This window comes from Geotrypetes seraphini, chromosome 5 (genome assembly GCF_902459505.1).
Source record: "Geotrypetes seraphini chromosome 5, aGeoSer1.1, whole genome shotgun sequence".
Classification (NCBI taxonomy): Eukaryota; Metazoa; Chordata; class Amphibia; order Gymnophiona; family Dermophiidae; genus Geotrypetes; species Geotrypetes seraphini.
The window spans coordinates 204943796-204967425 of NC_047088.1; the positions used below are offsets into that span (position 1 = coordinate 204943796).

The following is a 23630-nucleotide window of genomic DNA, read 5'->3' on the forward strand; positions in this document are numbered from 1 at the left end:
ACCCGACTGGATTCCGGCCCTCGAGGACCGACTTTGACACCTGTGGTCTATACTGAGAAAACATTGCACTTACCTGTTATGCATGCACACATATATATGATTACTCTCTCACAGGACCATACAAGCTATAGTTATGCCCTGTTCAATTGCCCACTGGCACCCTGCCTACTTTGCCATTATTTTTGAGAGGAGATGGTGGGCCAGGAGTAGTTTTTGCACCCCTTCATATTTCTACCCCATGCAGTTAACACTGCTCGCACAGCCTTTGGCACAATACTATCTTGGTTGGTGAGTCACCTTAACTACCACATCCTATTCATTTTCAGTTTTGCCTCATGCTAACTTAAAGTTTTAATATAACTTAAGGAAGATTACAGAGACATGTATTAATCAACCATACTAAGAATAAGATAAATCACAATTCCTTCATGATGAAGACGACCTCTTGTTCATTGTTTATTTTCCTTAGGTATCGTTTATTACAGCATTCAGGGGAGAGGTTCCCAATCTGGTGCCATCAAACGTGCTTATATACCCACTTTTGATGACCACGGTACTAACCCAGTAAAAGAAGTTGACCTGAATCTGAAATACATGGTTAATCCTGATGGAATAGCTGTGGATTGGGTTGGAAGGTAAGCTTATTTGGAAATGATTTATTTAAAAATGCTACTCAGAATGTTATATGGATGTGAATTCATTAGCATGCCCTAAAATAAATAAATGAACAAATAAAACATTTATTCATAAATTCTATAACCTTGTGCACTGAACTTTAGGCTTAGTGTGCAAATATGCATATGCAAGCTATAGAATAAGGTCAATTGTGTATGTAACTGAATATACAAGGGTTCCTCATAAAGTTTCATATTTTCACAGGAAATGGTTGGGGCAGGGGAAGTGGTAAGAGGGTATGTCGTAGAATGTCATTTGACTAGTCAGTCAGGCATGCAGGTAGTGATATAAGTTGCTTTTCAGATATTTAATAAATAGTGTTTTAAAAAATAAAAGTGCAGAAACTTTTTGAACATCACTCGTAATAATGATGAGATAATAATTGATGTTAACTAGCAATAAATGGCACTAAGTAATGTGCATCTAACCTTAGCATTCTACTGTATAACATGTGCTCACAAAAACCATATTGTACAACTACAATGGGGGCATGCAGTGGGGAGGGGCCTAGGCACAATTCCCCAAAATCATAAAGAATAATCAACAACAGTAACCAACTATAGACTAGTAGCATCTATTCCATTCATGGTAAAAATCATAGAAGGATTGGTACACACCCAGCTAATGGAACATCTCGACCAATTCTCTATTCTGCACGAAACTCAATCTGGTTTTAGGCCTATGTTTAGCACTGAGACAGTAATTGCGGCTATCCTGGACAATTTGCACTATTCAGTAAGGGCCTCAATGCCTTAATCATGCAATTTGACTTGAGCTCTGCCTTCGACCTGGTGGACCATGGTAAACTGTTACAATGCCTAGACGCCATCAGAATCAGAGGAGATGTACTGAACTGATTTCAAGGTTTCCTTATATCACACACCTACCAAGTCCGCTTTAATCACAATCTCTCTGACTCCTGGAGCAATCCATGTTACAGAACGCTGGTGTAAGTGCTCGCACCAAAAGTTAGACACGCCAATGTGGACTTACGCTAGTATTTTATAACCACAGTTCCACATGGAACTCCCAATATAAAACTGATGCTTAGCGCCTAACTTTTAGCAACCTTTTCTTTCATTTTCGCTTTACAGCAGGGGTCTCTAACACTCAACCCTGGCAGCCCTCCACAGAAGCACTCAACACCTTCCCTCGGTTGGCATCCTCCCACTTTCAGCTTCCACCAACTGACCACCATTCTTCTGCTGTGCCGAATACACGCTTTTTTTCCTGCACTGTCCAAAGCTTCTCTGCAGTGTCCTGCCTGGAAACTGGAAGTGCTATCAGAAAAGGTGGGGTGGGATGCTGCAGAGAGGCCTTGGGTGGCATAGGAAAGCAGTGTGTATTCTGTGAAGCAGCACAACAATCAGTTGGTGGAAGCTGACTGGGATGGAAGTAATGAGGTGCTGCAATGGAGGAGGAGAGGGGAAAGAGGACGGTGATCCTGCCTGTGGGTGCAGGAATGCTGTTGGAGAGGAGAAAAAGAAGAGGAGGGGAAGGGCATGTAAAAGCAGGACATGGTGCACATGGTGAGGAAGGGAAGAGAAGAAGGAGGTAGGTGATTCTGCCTATGGATGGAAGGGAAGGGAAGAGAAGAGATAGAAAGTAGATAAATTAGAGAAGTAGGAAGACAAGTTGAAGAAAGTTCAATGAAAAAAACTGATAGAGGGCAGGAAGCAAAGAAGGAACAAGATGATTAGAAAGATGAAATCACCAGATAACAAAGATAAGAATAATGACTTTATTTTTTATTTTTCAAAGTCAAATGTGTAAGTCTGAAATCTTTTTGCAGCCCTCGGTACATTCTTGTGACCTCATTGCGGCCTTTTACATGAAAAATGTTGGAAACCCCTGCTTTAGAGGGTAATTCTATAGCAGTGTGCCTATCTGGAGTCCCCAAAGGGCACTTGATTGGTGAAAATTCTATAATGGAAAGTAGATCCGGCAAGAAAATGTGGAAGGGGAATTGAACAGCTATTTGAATGACTGGAGCAGGGCTTAGAGCAGGGGTGTCAAACTCAAATCACATAAAGGGCTGAAATCTAAAACACAGGCTAAGTCGTGAGCCAAATTTTTTTATTAAGATACTTACCCCCTCCTTTGCTGACGAACAGCGTGGACCCCAGCGCCAGTGGCAGCTCCGACGCTCACAGGACTTCTGTGAGCGTCAGAACAATCGCCACCGCCGCCACAAAAACCCACAGTGCGTGCCAGCAAAAGAGGGGGTTAGTCTTAGTAGAAGTATAGAGATACAACCTCTCCAACCCCACACCGGCTACAAAATAAATAAAAAAGACTTTTCCTCTCTTTTAGGTCCTAGTTCACACTTGCTGTCTAACACCAGCTCTGGCAGGATACACATTTCAAATTTGATATATTGTAATCACAAAATAGAAAATAAAATTATTTTTTCTACATTTTGTTGTCTGGTAATTTTTCTTTTAGTACCAGATTCTCTTTCTGATTTTGTCTATCTTCTAATTCTCTTTCCAGTGTCTGCTGTCCATTTTTTTCTCCTCTTCTCTCTTGCTCCAGTCCCTGTCTCCAACATATTGATTTTTCCCTTTCAAATTTTCTCCTTTTTTCTTTTCTGCCTCTGTCCACTCAAATCTCGCTCTGTTTCTCATCCTTCTCCTTTTAAAATTTTCAGCAACCTATCAATTTTCCATCTGCCGGTCTGTCTCCAATGATGCGCAACTTCCTGTTTCCGCCCGGGTGGACCGCGGTAGATGGAAGGCAGGAGGGGGAGCCACAGACAACACTGCCAAATCGCTGCCGAAGCCAGCAGACTTTCTGGCGTGACAGCGACATCGGACTGGCGCGGGAGGCAGGACACACTGGGCTCAGAGAAGGGGAAGTTCAGGAGCATTGCTGCGGGCCACATAAAAAGACCAGGCAGGCCGGATTCGGCCCACAGGCCCTGTGTTTGACACATGTGGCTTAGAGGGACAGTTTCAACCTTGCTCCCAGTAGTTTAGGCAATAATTGTCAGGGTTGCAGAGTACTTAACGTCAAAAGCCTGATTAATCAGGAAGGCTACAGCTGGGAAGCAAAGAGGAGTTATGGGATTCTTAGATTGTTAAAAGGAACTGGGGAGGAAGGTTTTAGATCTAATCTTGGCCAAATTGAAGTGATCAGCAGTGCTTTTTTTATACTGGAGGAAAAGGATCTCAGAAACCACACAGACCTATTAATATGTATACTCGTGTCTGTTTAGCTGGTTCCACTTATCATTCATTGATCCTCAAAAACTTCCATTTTTTTGTATGTATAACAGAAATGTTTTTTCAACATATCGTACTATATATATGCCTGCAATTACCATATTTACTTCTCCCCTGAACAAACACAACCCTCCCCCCTCCCAGGTCAAGCGGTAAGACCCTAGGTCTCACCTTGCTTCCCTGGTGGTCTAGCAGTGCTTTGGGGCAGGAGCGATCCCCACATGCTGTCTCCACGACGAGGGACTTCCGTTGGAAGTCTCAGCAGCCATTTTTACCAAGGAGAGCTCTCTCCTTGGTAAAAATAGCAAAGTAAAGATTGCCAAAAGTTAGGCACTAAACATCAGTTTTATAATTAGGCACAAGTGGGGATTGTTCCTGCCCCAGTTCGCCACTAGACCACCAGGGAAGCAAGGTGAGACCAGGGGTCAGGAGGGGAGGGGGGGGGGGTTGTGTCTGTTCAACCAGGGAGGGAGAGTAGAGGGAGGCAAACACTGGCTTTTCATGGGAGGTAGACATGTGCGTGCTATGGTGGGGGGAGGGAAGGGGAGGGTCTGCTCATTTGAAAGGGGTGGTGGTGGTGGGTGCTACTAATGGCAGGAAAACTCTGCTGGCTTGAGAGAGGGCCTTGTGGCATTGGTGTCAGTGGAGGAGGAGAACAGACATTATTGGGAGGTAGGGGAGCAATGGTGGAAAATAAACCCTCGGTTTATATTCGAGATAAGGAGAAAAGGAGGCGGTAGTGGCTAGCGCGCTCGGGAATTTAACGTGCACTGTTGCGCGCGTTAAAGCCCTAACGCACCTTTGTAAAAGGAGCCTTAAGAAATGAGCTTATATGGGACTTTTCCATGTGCTAAATCCATTTTCACTTGGCCATTATAAAAAAAGGGCTTTTCCTCTTTGTAGAATATATGGCCATAGGTTAATATTAGCATTAGCACGTAGACATTTAAAAAAATAATGCCAGAGCACTTACCACCTTATATTTAAGAAGTTCCTTTGTTATGGACATGCCAAACAGTTAGCACAGTGTTATTGTCAGCATTCTGACTGATTAGCGCATTGATGCCCGTTTTCCACTCCAACACAGCCCCCTCCCAAAATTAAAAAAATACTGCACTCCTAGTGCAAGCAAATGACAAAACAAATGCAGAACACTTTAGATGTCCCATGTTAATAGTTTATAGTTTATTAAAATTTTATACACCGCCTTATCAAAATTCAAAGTGGTTGTACAAAATATATTTAAAAAAGAAGGGAAAAACAAAACAACATCAAAAGACGACAGACAAAAAAAGGCTAACAAAAAGATAGGCCATATAGAAATGAGAGGAAAACGGGGAGAACTACAATATGTGGATAGAAAAGGGGAAAGAACAAAAGGAAGGGAGAAAGAACATGAGGCTATACTAGATAGGCTTAAAAGGACGATCATAAATCAAACACATCTTTAAAAAGAAATGTTTTTAAACTGGATTTAAAGTTGTCTAAGGATGTGATCTCTCTTAAGTAGGCTGTGTTAGGCATGCATTAGTGCCTAACACAGGTTAATAAAAGGGCCTCAGTGCATAAAAGCAAGAGGTTGTTCACAGGGGAGAAGCATAGGCTCCAATCCCTTCCTCAAGTTGCAACAGAGGCTCGGGAATCTGTTGCTGCTTGCTGCTAGCAAGGACTTAAAGGAGTTAACATTGGGGTGGGTGGGGGTAGGGGGTTGGGAGAATGAAGTTAAGTGACCCCCAGTTTCTTGGAGGGCTTTGGGACCCTACCAGCCACATTGCTGCTGTACCACTGCTGTGTGGACCCACCTTGGGCCCATCCACAGCCTCGTATGCCACTGAAGAGGCATACAAGGTCTAAATGTTTAAATGTGTCTAAATATAGTCTAAATGTAGGCATATACGTAGATGCCTACTTATACTAGTATTCTATAATGGAATCTTGGTGCCCAGATGATAAAGAATTCATGCTGAGCATGTGGCATCTAGATTGCCCCCATTTAAGTTTATTTTTTGTTTGTTGAAAGTGTTCAAAATTATACATTCAAGTACCCTACAGTAAGTTTGTGAACTCCTTAGAGATCCCTGTTAGTTTGAATCCATAAAAACAAGTCCTTTGGAGAATACGTACTGATAAACTTATTCTTTTCTTTGAACTGGATATCTGCTAAATTAATTTCTTTATTTCAAGCTCTATGAAATGCTTTCTTTGAAGACTAATCAAGTCCTATGAAAATAGAATGAGATGAAGACTAATAATCTAGTAGACCTTATGCAATAGATGTGTTAAAATTAGTGTGTCATTACTGTACCTTATTAAGTTTAATATGTATAGTATACTATGAAACAAAAGTGGTCGAAATACCATATTTGCCTATTTAGGTTTTATTATTATTATTATTATTAATCCAGGCATCTTTATTGGACTGATGCGGGGACAAATCGAATTGAGGTGGCCAAATTGGATGGAAGGTACAAAAAATGGCTTATTTATAATCAACTGGACCAGCCAGCAGCTATTGTGGTGAATCCCAAACTTGGGTAAGTAATCATGACATTGATGCAAATTCTCAAAACATCACCATAATGTAGGTGCCAGGATGATGCACAGTAAACGTGAATTTTATAACATCAGTTTTGCTTGTAACTACCATTGCAGAATGTCAGTACAAGTGCATTTATATTCCTAAGTTTAGATGTGAGCACTTAACACCAGCTCAACTGTAGGTAATTATAGTATTCTATAACCTGTACGCCTAAGTGCCTGACATGCCCCTTACCCACCCATGCCCCTCTCAGCTCCAGGTCCCCCTGAAGTTGCACTTATGGAATTTGAGAACTTACAGAATAGCAACTAAGTGTAGTTACATGCGTAACTGCTAATTGGTGCCAATCCGCCAATTATTAAACTTATTCTATAACAAATTTGAATGCTAATCAGAAATCTGAGCGTACAATTATATAGAATTAAAGGGTAATAGTAATGGATGTAAACAATTTCTTGTCCAATTTCAGCACTAAGCAGTTGGGGCTTGTTTACTGCTGTTTTATCATTTTACAATCGCACTCAAAGCGGTATACAAACAGGTACTTCAAGCATTTTCCCCATTTGTCCTGGTGGGCTCACAGTCTGTCTATTGTACCTGGGGCAGTGTATGATTAAGTGACTTGCCCAGGGTCACAAGAAGCTGAGTGCTGAGGCTGTAGCTCTAATCACTGTGCTATACTCTCCTCTAGGGGCTTGTTCCACATTGAAGCTTCTGCTGACTTTAGGGCCTAAGACATTGCAATCCACAGTTCAAATGACATCCATAGGACCTAGGCCTACCTCCTAGTAGACTAATGGCTAGAGAATGGCACGGGAACAAATTTTTCCCCATCCCTGCGGGAACTCATTTTCCCATCCTATCCCGGAGAGTTCTTTTCCTATCCCTGCCCCATTCCTGCAAGCTCTGTCCTCAGCTGCACAAGCCTCAAACACTTTAAAATCATAAGTGTTCGAGGCTTGTGCAGTTAAGGCAGAGCTTATAGGAATGGGGCAAGGACAGGGACAGCAGCAAAACTTGCGAGGACTGGGAAATTGAGTTCCTGCGGGGACGGGGAAAATTTGTCCCTATGTCATTCTCTAGTAGTGGCCCTATGGGGCTAAGAGGAGCTTCTGCTGTTGCTCTAATGGCAGTGGCAACAAGGCATTATGGTACCCTACATTCAGATTTTCACCCTAGGCAATTATCTGTCTCACCTACCTGTCCTGCTGTTCTCCAGGAAGTATACATCACTCCATCCTTGATGGCTTTTTTTACTGTGTTGCAGAATTTTTCTTTTTGGGGAAGGGAAAATATGTAATAGGTTTCAAAATTAAAACCAGATTTTTGCAACTGTAACAGTTAATATTAAGAAATAGTGAGAAATAAAAAAAAAAAAAAAAGCTTTCCGTATAGATGTTTTCCTGTATGCAGTATGATGGGAAAAAATGCTGCATACAAGGAATGTTGTCATGACAGACAGTGATAACACAATTTACTTTTTAAAATGTCCTCTATTGTGTATCGTGCTGTGCAGTCAATAAATAAAAATCCTTAGGTCTGGGCCCAGATATGGTGAAATAAAACTGTTGGGTCTATGGACTATCCAGCACTATAATTTGTCTGAGTTGGTTTCACAGCACAGCAAAGGTTCACAATACAGTGAACATTCTTCAAATGTATGGACCTTCAGACCACCATCAGGGTAGACACCACTGACTGTTTTACTCTTCGTCGGTCCAACCTTTATTTATTCATTTTTTTGTTCATTTTATCCGAGTTTATAACTAAATTTTCATATTTTTTTAAAATCAGTAATAACATCACTTAGCTTTAGCTTATAGTGATACTATCCATTCTTCACCTCTCCTGACATGCATGTTTCACACAAGAAAACTTTCTTCAGGGTCGAGGGAAACTGCCAACATTAAAGGTGATGGTGGTCTGAAGGTCCATACATTTGAAGAATGTTCACTGTATTGTGAACCTTTGCTGTGCTGTGAAACCAACTCAGACAAATTATAGTGCTGGATATTATCAGAAATACAACTGAGGCATTTATTCATTATTGTTGTATGGGTCTATGGACTGACACATTGTACTGTTTAACCAGAGAAGACATGGATTGTTGAAGTTGGAAATGTTTGAAACTCTACTTACCTAACTGTTCTTTAGGCTGATGTACTGGACAGATTGGGGAAGACAACCCAAGATTGAATGTTCTTGGATGGATGGGCAAAACAGACAACTCCTGATTTCAGATGATCTTGGTTGGCCAACAGGCCTTACCATTGATTATTTGAATAATGACCGAATCTACTGGAGTGATTCTAAGGAAAACATTGTGGAATCCATGAAACCTGATGGAACAGACAGAATAACTGTTTTAACTGGAGGTTAGAAATGGTCCTGGATTGTGTTTCATCAGTTATTTGGTATCATTTTATAAAGTGTTTTTTGTTGGTTTTTTTGGTTTTTTTTTTAAAGTCTCATGTTCATATTATTTTTCTACAAGTACAATAATTGCTAAAAAACAATTCTAGGTGTTGTGACTTTAGTTTTAATATTAATCTAAGTATTCAATATTCATTCAGCAGTATCCCTTTTCTCTGTCTCTCTCTCTCTCTCTCTCTCTCTCACACACACATATATATCTATATCTATTTATCTATCTATATATACACACACAAAACACAGAGGGAGCATTTGCAGCTTATCAGCTGCTACTGCGGCTTTGTAAAAAGGGGAGGGGTAAAATTGTTTATATTTAATAATTAACTTCTAAAAGGCAAGTTAAATTTTTGTGAAGTCATTTCATACAGGATGTGCATTTCATAAAGGACATCCTCTATAATAAAACTCTAAGCGCGCATGCGCACTTAGGACGGCATGTTCCTTGCCACTGTGGTGTCTGGGTCCATGCCGAATTCCATTTTCAAACACAGAGGCAGGGAACACGCCGGTGACTTCCCCCTCCCGCCCTCACTCCCCAACCGCTGCTGCCACTGCCACTCCTCTTCAAAGCAGCCTGCTGAGGTTCGCCGGCCAGCTCTAGCGAACCTCGCAGGCCACTCTCCACATCGGTATTAAGTGTAAGTGTTAGGAGGACATATGCGTCTCCTGGCACTGAATATCCAGATATGGGGTCAGACAAGTGCCTGGTTATCTCTGTGTATAAAATTAGGACAGCCATTTTGCTGTCCTTCCTTTATGAATGTACTTAGTCGGTTAGTGGACTGAATATCGCTGATAACTGGCTGTTATGACTCTGCTGAAGCTTTATCCCCAGACTGCCCATAACCTAGCCTGTTAAGAACTGGCCTATTAAAGGAAATATTATATATGTTTAGCTGTATCTCACCAAGAATTTTAGTTTAGATCATATGGATAATAGATGTTTAAATAAATAAAATACTAATTACTGTAGAATTTACAGTGATATATTCAGTTTTGTGATTGCATGGTTTGTAAATATGTTTCCTGTCATTAAAAAACACTGTAAAAATGAATTAGCTTAGATGAATTTACATAATGAGAAAATGTAATTTTAACTTAAGTAGATGCTATGAAGTATATTTGATTTTTATTAACTATGGTTTATTCATTTTTAAAGATCTCGGCAACCCTTACAGCCTAGATATCTTTGAAGGGTATTTATACTGGACATCAAAAGAAAAAGGTGAAGTCTGGAAGAAGGATAAATTTGGAAATGGAGAAAAAGTGAAAGTACTGACTGTCAACCCTTGGCTCACTCAAGTGAGAATCTACCATCAGCACAGATATAATCAGTCAGGTAATGACTTATTTTGCTTGAAATTTGCATAGAAATCATTTGTAGCACCTGAAGATTGGAGGGTGGACAATGTTATGCCGATTTTTTAAAAAGGGTTCCAGGGGAGATCCGGGAAATTACAGACCGGTAAGCCTGACTTCAGTACTGGGCAAAATGGTGGAAACAATTGTAAAAAATAAAATTGTGGAATACATAGACAAACATGATTTAATGAGACAGAGGGCTTCTTTTACTAAGGTGCGCTAGTGTTTTTACCGTGCGCTGCTTCCCACGCTATGCTAAAAACTAACACCATCTCAATAGTGGCGTTAGCGTTTAGCACATGCAGCAATTCACCGCGCACTAAAACCGCTAGCGCAGCTTAGTAAAAGGAGCCCAGAGTCAGTATGGGTTCAACCGATGGAGATCATGCCTCACCAATTTGCTTGAGTTCTTTGAAGGTGTGAATAAACACGTGGATAAAGGTGAGCCGGTTGATATAATGTATCTAGATTTTCAGAAAGCTTTTCGCAAAGATCCTCATGAGAGGCTTCTTAGAAAATTAAAGTCATGGGATAGATGGCAAAGTTCAGTTGTGGATTAGGAATTGGTTATCAGATAGAAAACAGAGGGTAGGGTTAAATGCTCATTTTTTTCAGTGGAGGAGAGTAAACAGTGGAGTGCTGCAGGGATCTATACTGGAACCGGTGCTATTTAACTTACTTATAAATGATCTGAAATTGGAACGACGAGTGAGGTGATTAAATTTGCAGATGACACTAAACTGTTCAAAGCATTTTTTTTGCTACTTCAGCTTGTCTGCGGTGTTCTTTGCTCACATGTTTAAAGACAATAGACTGTTTTCAGTCCAATTCTTTATATGTGAGGTTGCAAACCATTAGACCCCTGAGGAAAGCGTGTTCGCCGAAACACGGACCGTGTAGGGTCCGGTTGGATTTTTATCACAGTATTTTTTATCATTGTACTTTTTAAATTGAATTTTCATGGTTTTATATGTCAGTGTTTAATAAATTATCTCCAGAACATCTGTATCCACAGTTTTTTGTTTTTGTTTTCATCGGTGGATTGTTTTCACTGTGGATCATTGGGTCTCCCTATTTTTCAAAGTTGTTAAAACTCTAGCAGATTGTGAAACATTGCAGGCAGACCTTAGGAAATTGGAAGACTGAGCATCTAAGTGGCAGATATAATTTAAAGTGGACAAATGCAAAGTGATGCATATTGAGAAGTAACATAGTAACATAGTAGATGACGGCAGATAAAGACCCGAATGGTCCATCCAGTCTGCCCAACCTGATTCAATTTAAATTTTTAAATTTTTTCTTCTTAGCTATTTCTGGGCAAGAATCCAAAGCTCTACCCGGTACTATGCATGGGTTACAACTGCCAAAATCTCTGTTAAGCCTTACTCCAGCTCATCTACACCCTCCCAGCCATTGAAGCCCTCCCCAGCCCATCCTCCACCAAATGGCCATATGCAGACACTGACCGTGCAAGTCTGCCCAGTACTGGCCTTAATTCAATATTTAATATTATTTTCTGATTCTAAATCCTCTGTGTTCATCCCACACTTCTTTGAACTCAGTCACAGTTTTACTCTCCACCACCTCTCTCGGGAGTGCATTCCAGGCATCCACTACCCTCTTCGTAAAGTAGAATTTCCTACCATTGCCCCTGAATCTACCACCCATCAACCTCAAATTATGTCCTCTGGTTTTACCATTTTCCTCTCTCTAGAAAATATTTTGTTCTACGTTAATATCCTTCAAGTATTTGAACGTCTGAATCATATCTCCTCTGTCTCTCCTTTCCTCTAGGGTATACATATTAAGGGCTTCCAGTCTTTCCTCATACGTCTTTTGGCGCAAACCTCCTATCATTTTCGTCGCCCTCCTTGGACTGCCTCAAGTCTTCTTACGTCCTTCGCCCTTCGTCCTTCTCCAAAATTGAACACAATACTCAAAGTGGGGCCTTACCAATGACCTGTACAGGGGCATCAATACCTTCTTCCTTCTACTGACTACGTCTCTCTTTATACAGCCCAGCATCCTTCTGGCAGCAGACACTGCCTTGTCACACTGTTTTTTCACCTTTAGATCTTCGGACACTATCACCCCAAGGTCCCTCTCCCCGTCCGTGCATATCAGCTTCTCTCCTCCCAGCATATACGGTTCCTTCCTATTATTAATCCCCAAATGCATTACTCTGCATTTCTTTGCATTGAATTTTAGTTGCCAGGCATTAGACCATTCCTCTAACTTTTGCAGATCCTTTTTCATATTTTCTACTCCCTCTTCGGTGTCTACTCTGTTACAAATCTTGGTATCATCTGCAAAAAGGCACACTTTTCCTTCTAACCCTTCAGCAATGTCACTCACAAACATATTGAACAGGTTTGGCCCCAGCACCGATCCCTGAGGGACTCTACTACTCACCTTTCCTTCCTTCGAGCGACTTCCATTAACCATTAACCGGCCTGTAGTTTCCTGCTTCATCCCTGTGACCACTTTTATGAATAGGGACCACATCCGCTCTCTTCCAATCCCCAGGAATCACTCCCGTCTCCAGAGATTTGTTTAACAAGTCTTTAATAGGACTCGCCAGAACCTCTCTGAGCTCCCTTAGTATCCTGGGATGGATCCCGTCTGGTCCCATCGCTTTGTCCACCTTCAGTTTTTCAAGTTGCTCATAAACACCCTCCTCCATGAACGGCGCAGAATCTACTCCATTTTCTCATGTAACTTTGCTATACAATCTCAGTCCTTCTCCAGGATTTTCTTCTGTGAACACAGAACAGAAGTATTTGTTTAGCACATTTGCTTTCTCCTCATCACTTTCTACATATTGGTTCCCAGCATCTTTTAGCCTAGCAATTCCATTTTTCATCTTCCTCCTTTCACTAATATATCTGAAAAAATTTTTGTCTCCCTTTTTTACATTTTTAGCCATTTGTTCTTCCGCCTGTGCTTTCGCAAGACGTATCTCTCTCTTGGCTTCTTTCAGTTTCACCCTGTAGTCCTTTCTGCTCTCCTCTTCTTGGGTTTTTTTTGCCTTTATTTTCTCAGCCACTCGGTTGGAGAACCATATCGACTTCCTTTTTCTCTTGTTTTTATTTTTATATAAAGGTCCGTAGCCATTTTTATCACTCCTTTCAGTTTAGACCACTGTCTTTCCACTTCTCTTATGTCCTCCCATCCTATCAGCTCTTTCTTCAGGTACTCTCCCATTGCATTAAAGTCCGTACATTTGAAATCTAGGACTTTAAGTATCGTGCGGCCGCTCTCCACTTTAGCCTTTACATCAAACCAAACCGTTTGATGATCGATACTTCCCAGGTGAGCACCCACTCGAACATTAGAGATACTCTCTCCATTTGTGAGGACCAGATCCAATATCACTTTTTCCCTTGTGGGTTCCGTCACCATTTGTCTAAGCAGAGCCTCTTGAAAGGCATCCACAATCTTCCTACTTCTTTCCGATTCTGCAGATGGAACATTCCAGTCCGCATCTGGCAGATTGAAATCTCCCAACAGCAGAACCTCCTCTTTCCTTCCAAACTTTTGGATATCCACAATCAGATCCTTATCAATTTGCTGTGATTGAGTCGGAGGTCTGTAGACTACACCCACATAGATAGAAGTTCCATCTTCTCTTTTCAGAGCAATCCATATCGCTTCTTCCTCTCCCCAAGTTCCTTGGATATTGATCTGTACATAGAGAGCTACTCCTCCACCTTTTTGACCATCTCTGTCCTTCCTAAAAAGATTATATCCCGGTATGTTTGCATCCCATCCATGTGATTCACTGAACCATATCTCTTTGATAGCGACAATATCTAGATCTGCCTCTAACATCAGGGCTTGCAGATCATGAACTTTGTTGCTTAGACTGCGAGCATTTGTGGTCATCGCTTTCCAGCTATTTTTCAGCGATAATCTCCTTTTTCGTATGGATTTTTGTTTCGTTTCACTTTCCGTTGCAAACCCAAATCACAGGTACTGGATGCCAGGGTCCATTTTGGGGGGTTAGCGCCCAAGAAAGGGACCTGGGTATCATTGTAGACAATAAGATGAAACTAATTTAAAAAAGACCCCCCACCCCTATTAGAAAACCACAAAAACAATTTTTAGTGCTGGCCAGCATGCTAAATGCTCTGTGGTGCTTCTGATGCTCATAGGAACTCTATGAGCATCGGAGCAGTGTGGAGTATTTAGCATGGTGGCCAGCGCTAAAAAATGCTTTTGCGGTTTTGTAAAAGGGTGGTGGTGTAAGTTATGTGCAAATTTAGGTTAGCTCATAGCTATTAATTCAAATAATGGGGATTTGGCCATTTTACTGCTATGGTAAAAGTGGCATTAGCATGCAAAAAAGTCCTGCATAAGAGTATGCTAACGTCACTTTTTACTGCAGCTGAGTATAAGGACCCCTAAATAACTATGAAGTATTGCAGGAAAGTAATTAAATATTTTTACTTCCTAGGTACAGCATAAATGATAAGAAATTCCTTAAACTGCAGGTCATACAAATCAACTTTGAACTGACAAAATAACATCAGAAATTATCAGGATACCATCAAAACAGTCTACAGAAATATACTTTATGAATTATTGCATACTTGTTTGATATTACATACTGTAATTTCAAAAATGTTTAGAGAGAGAATTTTAAATCAGGTTTATTTTTTTTGTTAAATTTGCATTTTAGTGTCCAATCCTTGCAAAGATATTTGCACTCATCTGTGCTTACTGAGACCAGGAGGATACACTTGTTCCTGTCCTCAAGGTGCCCGGTTTATAGAAGGCAGTGCCACAGATTGTGATGCAGGTAAAGTCAACTAATAAAAACAAAAATGCTAGTCTAAGAGGCCTGAGCGTGAAGCAGGCACAAACATTAACTCTCACACTGTGGCAAAGCTTAGTGTACTCTGTGCAGCAGCATAACTTCTCACATACTTCCACTTTGAAACGTGATGTAGTTACAGAGTATCACTGACATTTGTTCCTGCTTTGTTTGCACAGAATTGGAGATGCAAGTTATCCATATTATTTTCCTCCCCAAAACTAAATCCTCCTCAAACGTGTGCTATGTTGAACAATGCACATATTTTTAGCTGCACTGATGGAGCAAAATTTATATGCATAAATCATTAATTACCTGTATAAATGTATTTTAAATTGCTGGGAATTCTATAGTGCTGCTAGATATACACAGCACTATACACAAACCTGTAAGAAACAGTCCCTACTCAATAGAACTTACAATTTATTTAAGACAGACAAACTGAACAAATAAAAGGTTAGAGAATTACCTTATTTTTTGCTCCATAAGACATACCTGACCATAAGACGCACCCACCTCCAGAGGAAGAAAATCCAAGAAAAAAATTTCTGAACCAAATGGTGTGCCCTGTACCCTGTCCCCCCTCTGGTGGTCTAGTGATAGGGCACATCTAATGGTAGGCAGCCCCAAGCCAGCCTGCTCCCAGCTAGCTAGCCCCAAGCCAGCCCTCCAGCCCCATGTCAGCCAACCAACCAGCCCTAAACCAGCCAGCCAACCCCAGGCCAGCCAGCCCCAAGCTAATCAGCCAGCTTCAGGCTAGCCAGCCCCAGGCCAGCCAGCCAGCTCCAGGCCAACCAGCCAGCCAGCCAGCCAGCCCCAAACCAACCAGCCAGCCCCTGGCCAGCCAGCCAGCCTGCCCAGTACCTTTTTAAATCCTTCCCACCCATCTCCTGCTCATGGGCCCAGAAGTTACAGTCAGCTTCCCTCCCTGCTGCGGCATCTACCTTGCTGACGGTGCTCGCAGCCTTCACTCTTCCGGGCTCCTCCTTATTTCCTGGCCAGCAGCGCACAGATCAGCAGTGCGGATGTCAGGAGCAAGCTTTACGCTCTCCTGCTTGGCCCTGCACTGCTTTCCAAATGGCTGCCGTAAGTTCTCAGGAGTCCCATGAGAACCTACGGCAGTCATTCGAAAAGCAGCGTGGAGCTGAGCGGGAGAGCATAAAACTTGCTCCTGACGTCCGCGTTGCTGATCTGTGCACCGCTGGCCAGGAAATAAGATGAGGGAAGGATACATGCTGGACTATCATGTTAAAAAGGGGGAACAGACGGCCGGGAGGGAGATTTTTTTAAAAAAAGGTGGTGCGGCGGCAGCGGGCGGGTGGATTTAAAAAGATGGTGTGGCGGCGGGCGGGTTTTACAATGGTAAAGGGAGGGGGTAATAAAATTTATACCTTCGCTTCATAAGACGCACCAAGATTTCCACCCACTTTTGGGTGGAAAAAAGTGCATCTTATGGAGCGAAAAATACAATACATTTGTTATAAGAATGATTAAAACATTACTACTGAAAAAGTGAATAGGAAGTTAAGAGTTAAAAGCATACTGCCAATTTACATGCATAAATGGATATTAAATTGTTCTCTAAGGCCCTGATTCTATAAGCAGCACCTAAAACATAGGCACTGAGGAATGTGGTGCATGTCAGCCTTAATTTAGGTGCCGTTTATAGTCCACTAAGGGACTGTTCTTTCATTCATGGCACTACTTTTTTGCCTTGGTTTTCAGATTGTACAGAATTATGCTTTTTCTTTAGATCAGTGTATCACAAACTGTGTGCCATAGCACACTAGTGTGCCGCCCGAGATTCCAGGTGTGCCGTGAGACGCCGGGAAAGAGGAGAGGTGCCGGCTGACTGCCTACAGGACGTGCCTCTCATGGTGAAAGGCACATCCTGTAGGCAGTCAGCCGGTGCTAGTGCTTCTTCTTCTCTCCACGTCTTTTCCCTTCCAGCACCCCCTCACTGGTGGCTCAGGGCCCCTTCTGGAGGGCCTTCCTTTTACATCATCGCGTCAACATCCGCGCACTTGCAGATGCCCTCGAGCTGCGACTGCCATGTTTAGTGTGCTGTGGCTTCGCAAAGTTTGCAAGACACTGCTTTAGAGGCATTTGACACTGCTGAAAAGGCATTTGACTTTAGAAGTCTACCTGGTACTGTCCTTAGGTTCCAACTACTGGAGTTGCCATTGAAGCTCACTCCAGCCTATCCAAACCATCTCCTTTGCTGGATTCGGACTGTGAAAGTTTGCTCATTTATATTCGAATTAGTGATCCTCTGTATTCATCCCATGCTTTTTTGAATTCCATCACATTTTCCTCTCCATTACCTCCCTCGGGAGGGCATTCCAGGCATCCACCACCCTCTCTATGAAAAAGAATCTCCTAACATTACTCTGAAGTCTACCACCCCTGAACCTCAATGTATGTCTTCTAGTTTTACTGATTTTCTTTCTCTGGAAAAGATTTGATCCTATATTAATACCTTTAAATATTTAAGTGTCTGTATTATATCACCCTTGTCCATTCTGTCCTCCAGAGTATACATGTTGAGGTCTTCTAGGTCTCTTCTTGTACTCCTTTTGGCGCAAACCTCCTACCATTTTCATTACTTTCCTCTGGACCACTTCAAGTCTTTTTATATCCTTGGCCAGGTATGGCCTCCAAAACTGAACACAACAGTGGAGCCTCAACAACGACCTGTACAGGGGCATCAACACCTCCATTCTTCTACTGGTTACACCTCTCTCTGTACAGCCTAGAAGCCTCCTGGGTACAGCCACTGCCTTGTCACACTGCTTTGTCGTCTTCAGATCCTCGGACACTATCACTCCAAGCTCCCTCTCCTCATCTGTGCATATCAGCCTCTTGCCTCCCAGCACATACATCTCCCTTGGATTTGTGCTCCCCAATAGCATCACTCTGCACTTGTTTGCACCGAATTTTAGTTGCCAAACATCAGACCATTCTTCCAACATTTCCAGATCCTTTTTCATGTTTTCCACTCCCTCTGGGGTGTCCACTCTGTTCGGCAGCGAAGAACGCAAATAGAATGCTAGGCATGATAAAGAAGGGAATCACGAACAGATCGGAGAAAGTAATACTGCTGCTTTATAGAGCGATGGTCAGACCACACTTGGAATACTGCGTCCAACATTGGTCTCCATACCTAAAGAAGGATATAGAAATATTCGAGAGGGTGCAGAGACGAGCAACGAAGCTAATTAAGGGCATGGAGAACTTGGAATACAAGGAACGACTTAAGAGACTGGGATTGTTCTCCCTTGAGAAGAGGAGACTGCAAGGGGATATGATTGAGACTTTCAAAATTCTGAAAGGAATCAACAAAATAGAGCAGGAAAAAAAATTATTTACAATGTCCAATGTGACACGGACAAGAGGACATGGACTGAAGCTAAGGGGGGACAAGTTCAGGACAAATATCAGAAAGTTCTGCTTCACGCAACGAGTAGTGGACACCTGGAATGCTCTCCCAGAAGAGGTAATTGCGGAATCCACCGTTCTAGGATTTAAGGGTAAGTTAGATGTACATCTCCTTATGAGTGACATAAGGTGACATAGGTAAGGGTAAGCTAGATGCACATCTTCTTAGGAGAAGCTTGGAGTGATACGGGGACTAAAACTATGCCAGGGTACACCTGACGGGGCCTCCGCATGTGCGAATCGCCAGACTTGATGGACCTAGGATCTGTTCCGGAGATGGCACTTCTTATGTTCTTATCATCCGCAATAAGGCAAACCTTTCTTTCTAACCCTTTGGCAATATCGCTCACAAACATATTGAACAGAATTGGCCCTAGCACCAATCCTTGAGGCACTCCACTACTCACCTTTCCTTCCTCCGAGCAAATTCCATTTACCACTTCCCTCTGATGTCTGTCCATCAACTAGTTTCTAATCCAGTTCACCACTTTGGGTCCTAACTTCAGCCGGTCAAGTTTGTTCAAGAGCCTTCTATGAGGAACCGTGTCAAAGGCTATGCTGAAATCTAAGTAAATTATATCTATCTCACTTCCTTGCTCTATGTCTCTGGTCACCCAGTCAAATAATTCAGTCAGATTCGTCTGGCATGATTTACTCTCCCCATTTTGCCCCCTCCATATCCATCCTCCCTTTATCCCCCTCTGCTGTATGTCCCTCTCTCCCTTTCACCCCCTTCTACCATCTCTCACTGACCAAATCTCCCTCTCTTGCTCCCTCTGTCCTTCACCAAATCAATCTCTCACTGTCCCCTTATACCCCTTCTGCCACCTTCCCTGTCCTCCTTCTACCCCCTCTGCCATCCCCAAGTCCATCTCTCCCTGTCCCTCACAAATCTGACTTCTTCCCTCCCTTCCGTACCTCATTCCTGAGTTTCACATCTCTCCCTCCTTCTCTCATTTGAGTCCAACATCTCACCCATCCCTCACTCCCTCCCCCAAGTCCTATACTGCTCTCTCTCTGGCTTATACCTCTCACCTAAATCTGAAATATCTCGGGGGGGGAGGACATATTTCTAAGCAGCACTCTGGTGGAAGTGGCATCTTGTTGGTTGTCTCTCTCTGCTGCATCCCTTCCCTGAATCTACTCCTTACTCCCCCCCCCCCCCAGCTGCCACCACTGTTGCATTTCTACATCAAATTTCTTATAAAAACACACCACCACCTTGACGTCATCCCCGGTGTCTTCTCTCCACTGTGGCCCGCCCCAGTGGAAACAGGTAGTTGCAGAGATGGCGGGCCGCAGTGGAGATAAGACGCCAGGGCAGTGCTGTGTTTTTAGAAAAAATTTTAGGTAGACATTGTAGCCACTGCAGTTCAAAGCTGATATTGTACAGTGCCTCTAGTGGCTAGTCACAAGAAAATACACCAACATGTGACCCGGCCTGGAGTCACCCTGCAGGAATGGAGTGACAAAAGGAACTCGAATAGGAAAACACCAGCACAATTGTATAAATGTTCATAACATAAATTTACTTGCAAAAATCAAGGTAAGAATGTCCCAAACCAAGCAAATGGTGCTTCTTGCAAAAGTTTCTTCAAACAAAAACTCAAAAGCAAAAATAACACAGTAACAGTTCAGGATTTCTTTTCTCTTCAAACAGCCAATAATTCCCCTGAGATCTTGCCCCCTCAGGGCTTCTTTCCGCAGGGCTCTTGCAGCCTGCTCCTAAGTAGGTAATAATGCAACAATACAGTTCTCTGCTCTGGTATACATAAAGTTCACAGTAATCCAAACAGAAGCCTCCAGCAGTCTCTGAAGTACTGCTGGGAACTGAAGAGTGTCCTAGGTTTGCCTTTCCAAGCAGCTTCATATAACAGCCTTCAAAATTCCCTCCCAGGGTGTTTGCAAACCTCACCCTAAACAAGACACTTTCAGCTTCAGGCATTCAAAGCAAAACTCACAGTCTTAAGCTCAATCTTGACACTTGGTGATTAAGCCAACTTCCATGGGTTCAGGATATTCACCAAACTCCTCTGACAGACTTCCTTGTAGCTCCATCGGGGTTTCTTCCTCCTGCCCTGGAAGATTCAGTGATTCACCAGCCTCAATTACCTCCATAGGTGTACAGTTCTCACCTCTGCTTGGACCCGGGAGGTCATCATGGAAGAGGAACTTTAATCTTCTCCCTAGCTTGCCTATGTCTGTTCCACACTGCTGCCTTTTCTAGAGCAGAGCAACGCCCTGTTCTAGCTGAGTCAGCACAGACCTGCACAGCTCTTGGGCTCTCCTGGTGGTGACCTGGATACATTAAACCTGGTGAGTTCTTAGCCCTCCCGGCTCCCCCTGGTGGATGACAAGCAAATTTGCATGACCAAGGTCAGGACGGCTCCTGCTTGGTCACAACATGCAACGGCGGGGGAGGGGGAGGGGCGAGGTGTAGATATCAGGGAAGGGATGGGACAAAGAGAGATGATTAGCAGGTATTCTGGCTGGCAGCAAGATGCCGGTCCCTTGCTTGCCTAGGTGCACTACTGCAGCCTCGGAAGAGGTACTTCTAGCCAGTAATTTTTGGGGAGGCTATGTCCTCTGTGGTCTCCCCATTCTGACGCATATGATCTCTGCGACCATTTTTATGAAGAGGAACCACATCTGCTCTTCTACAATCCCACGGAACCACTCCTGTCTCCAGGGATTTATCGAACAAATCTTTAAGCCGAGCTGCCAGAACCTCTCTGAGCTCCCTCAATATCCTGGAATGGATCACGTTTGGTCCCATGGCTTTGACCACCTTCAATTTTTCAAATTGTTCATAAATGCTTTCTTCCATGAATGGCACGATATCCACGCTATTCTCCCTTGTAATTTTGCCTGGCAATCATGATATTTCTCCAGGATTTTCCTCCTTGAACACAGAGCAGAAGTATTTGATGAGCACATTTGCTTTTTCCTGATCACTCTCCACATAGCAGTTCATAGCATCTCTCAGTCTCGCAATCCCATTTTTCATCTTCCCTCTTTCAATAATATACCTGAAAAAATTGTTGTCTCTCTTTTTAATATTTCTAGCCATTTGCTCTTGCTCCAGTCACTTCATTGGTTTCTTATCTGTTTCCCTATACAGTTCAAACTCCTCTCACTGACTTATAAGTTAATTTATTCTGCAAAGTAGCTCCTCTATATTTCTCCTCTCGTTTTTCTCCCTACACCCCTCACCAGGAATTCAGTTTATCAAGTGCATGCAATTCGGCTGTGTGCACTGATCTGCACACACAACTTAAGGTGCCAAATACAGAATTTGGTCCTTAGCAAATAATTTCCACCTTTTGAAAAGTTTTGCATTAAAAAATAATCCTCAGTTGCTTCGTTGATGTAGTTAAAATGCATTCACTTTCTACTGCACCTGTCTATTTTTCTCTTGGCAACATGTAGCTGTCATTTTCATTTCTGCATTCCAAAGAAAATGAAAATTTTAGTGAGTTGCCTGATATTATGCAAGTGCACCTGTCTTGACAAGATTTAAGGATTGGAGAAAATACATGCACAATCCATATGTCATTCCTGTAGCTCTCAAAATGTGGGTATTTATGGGAGCAATTCATTTTTACACTGAGCCAAATTTAAAATAAACAAATACAAAAAAGTCCCAGAGCTGCACAAAATCTATGCCAGAAATAATAAAATGAAACTATACTTTAGTACTTAAAATGCTAAGTATGAGACTTTTGGATATACAAAATAGCATATATTTTATGAAATTTATGTTTGCAGGATGGGAATGAGGACTTATAGATTTGACATAGGGCTTAGAGAATAGATTTTTCTAGAGAAACATTTATTTATCATCCTGACCTAATTTTGCAGCAGGCTCTTTGTTAGAAGTTATTTTTACTTTGTAAAATTGGAACAATGGGAGTAATTTTATGCTGTAAGTCTTATTATGAAAGCAATTTTATAATGAGGTGCATAGAAAGAGTGGTTACCAGTTACTTATAGAATTAGATTAAAGATATTAGTATAGACTCATAAAGCACTACATATTTTTGAACCTTGCTATCTACAATCTTTGACTATTCCATATACCCCAAATCGAACATTAAGATCTTCAGAGGACAATAGGCTAGTCCTTCCATCGGTGTATAGAACGAAATGGGAATCAACATGTAATAAGACATTCTTCTTTTTAGCACCTAGTCAATGGAATCAGTTTCCACAAGCTATCCGTACTGAATTGAATCATAAAATTACTGAAAACATTTTATTTTCAAAAGGCTTTTGGTATTGATTCTATTCCGAATGAACATATTCATTAATTCAAGAGATTCACAGGCAACTGACCCACCGATTAATCTTTTCTTTTTTTTTTTTTTTTTTTGCGAGAATGGATTCTAATTGTATCCTAGATATGAATGAGGAGCTTAGGTCTTTTCTTTATGTCATGGAGCTCTTTTTAGTTTTAACTTTGTATTTTATATGTAATCCACTTAGAACTTTTGCAAGATATGGCGGAATATCAAATTTTAATAAACACAATCATCTGTTGTTCTATTGTCCTTTGATACTTGGCTTTTGGAGGTCAATATGGGGTAAAATTAATAACATTTTGGAATCATCAATTCCTCTAACATATGAGGTAGTCATTTGTGGCACAATATTACATGTTAACCCCACTTTAGATCAATATAATAATAATAATAATTTATTTCTTATATACCGCCAAAGCCGTAGAAGTTCGAGGCGGTTTACAAACAGAAGGGCCGGACAGACAGCGAATAGGTCGTCTTTTCCTTATAATGACTGGGATAGCCATCCAGATGATCACTCGAAATTGGAAGAACTGTGATCGTTAAAATATTTTGTTCTGGTGGGCAAGTCTTTGCTCCAGTTATAGACTTGAAAAAATAAATGCTGAGAATGTGGGGCATGGCAATTTACATAAATGGATATGGGGCCCATTGGCATCTTATGTTACCTCATTATAACTGATAATATTTGTGTGTTGATGTGAGTCAGTTTTTTGTTTATTTTGATACATATCCAGGGAAGGGTGGAAGGGGGTGGGGTTATTTATGTCATAAATTGATTTTTGAATTTTCACACTTGAATAGGAAAAATCATTACTTAGATTAGGATAAGGTTCTTATGG

General features: G+C 41.9%; 1 protein-coding gene across 3 annotated transcripts in view; it reads left to right on the forward strand.

The window, feature by feature from the left end:
• The window catches only part of LRP2 (LDL receptor related protein 2), a 442478-nt gene that overhangs the window by 387459 nt on the left and 31389 nt on the right, over nucleotides 1-23630 (forward strand). For all 3 annotated transcript variants that reach the window (XM_033945766.1, XM_033945765.1, XM_033945768.1), the window contains 5 exons: nucleotides 470-635; nucleotides 6305-6433; nucleotides 8593-8813; nucleotides 10031-10210; nucleotides 14915-15034. In XM_033945766.1, the coding sequence (XP_033801657.1) occupies nucleotides 470-635; nucleotides 6305-6433; nucleotides 8593-8813; nucleotides 10031-10210; nucleotides 14915-15034 (816 nt within the window). The remainder of the gene's footprint in view (nucleotides 1-469; nucleotides 636-6304; nucleotides 6434-8592; nucleotides 8814-10030; nucleotides 10211-14914; nucleotides 15035-23630) is intronic.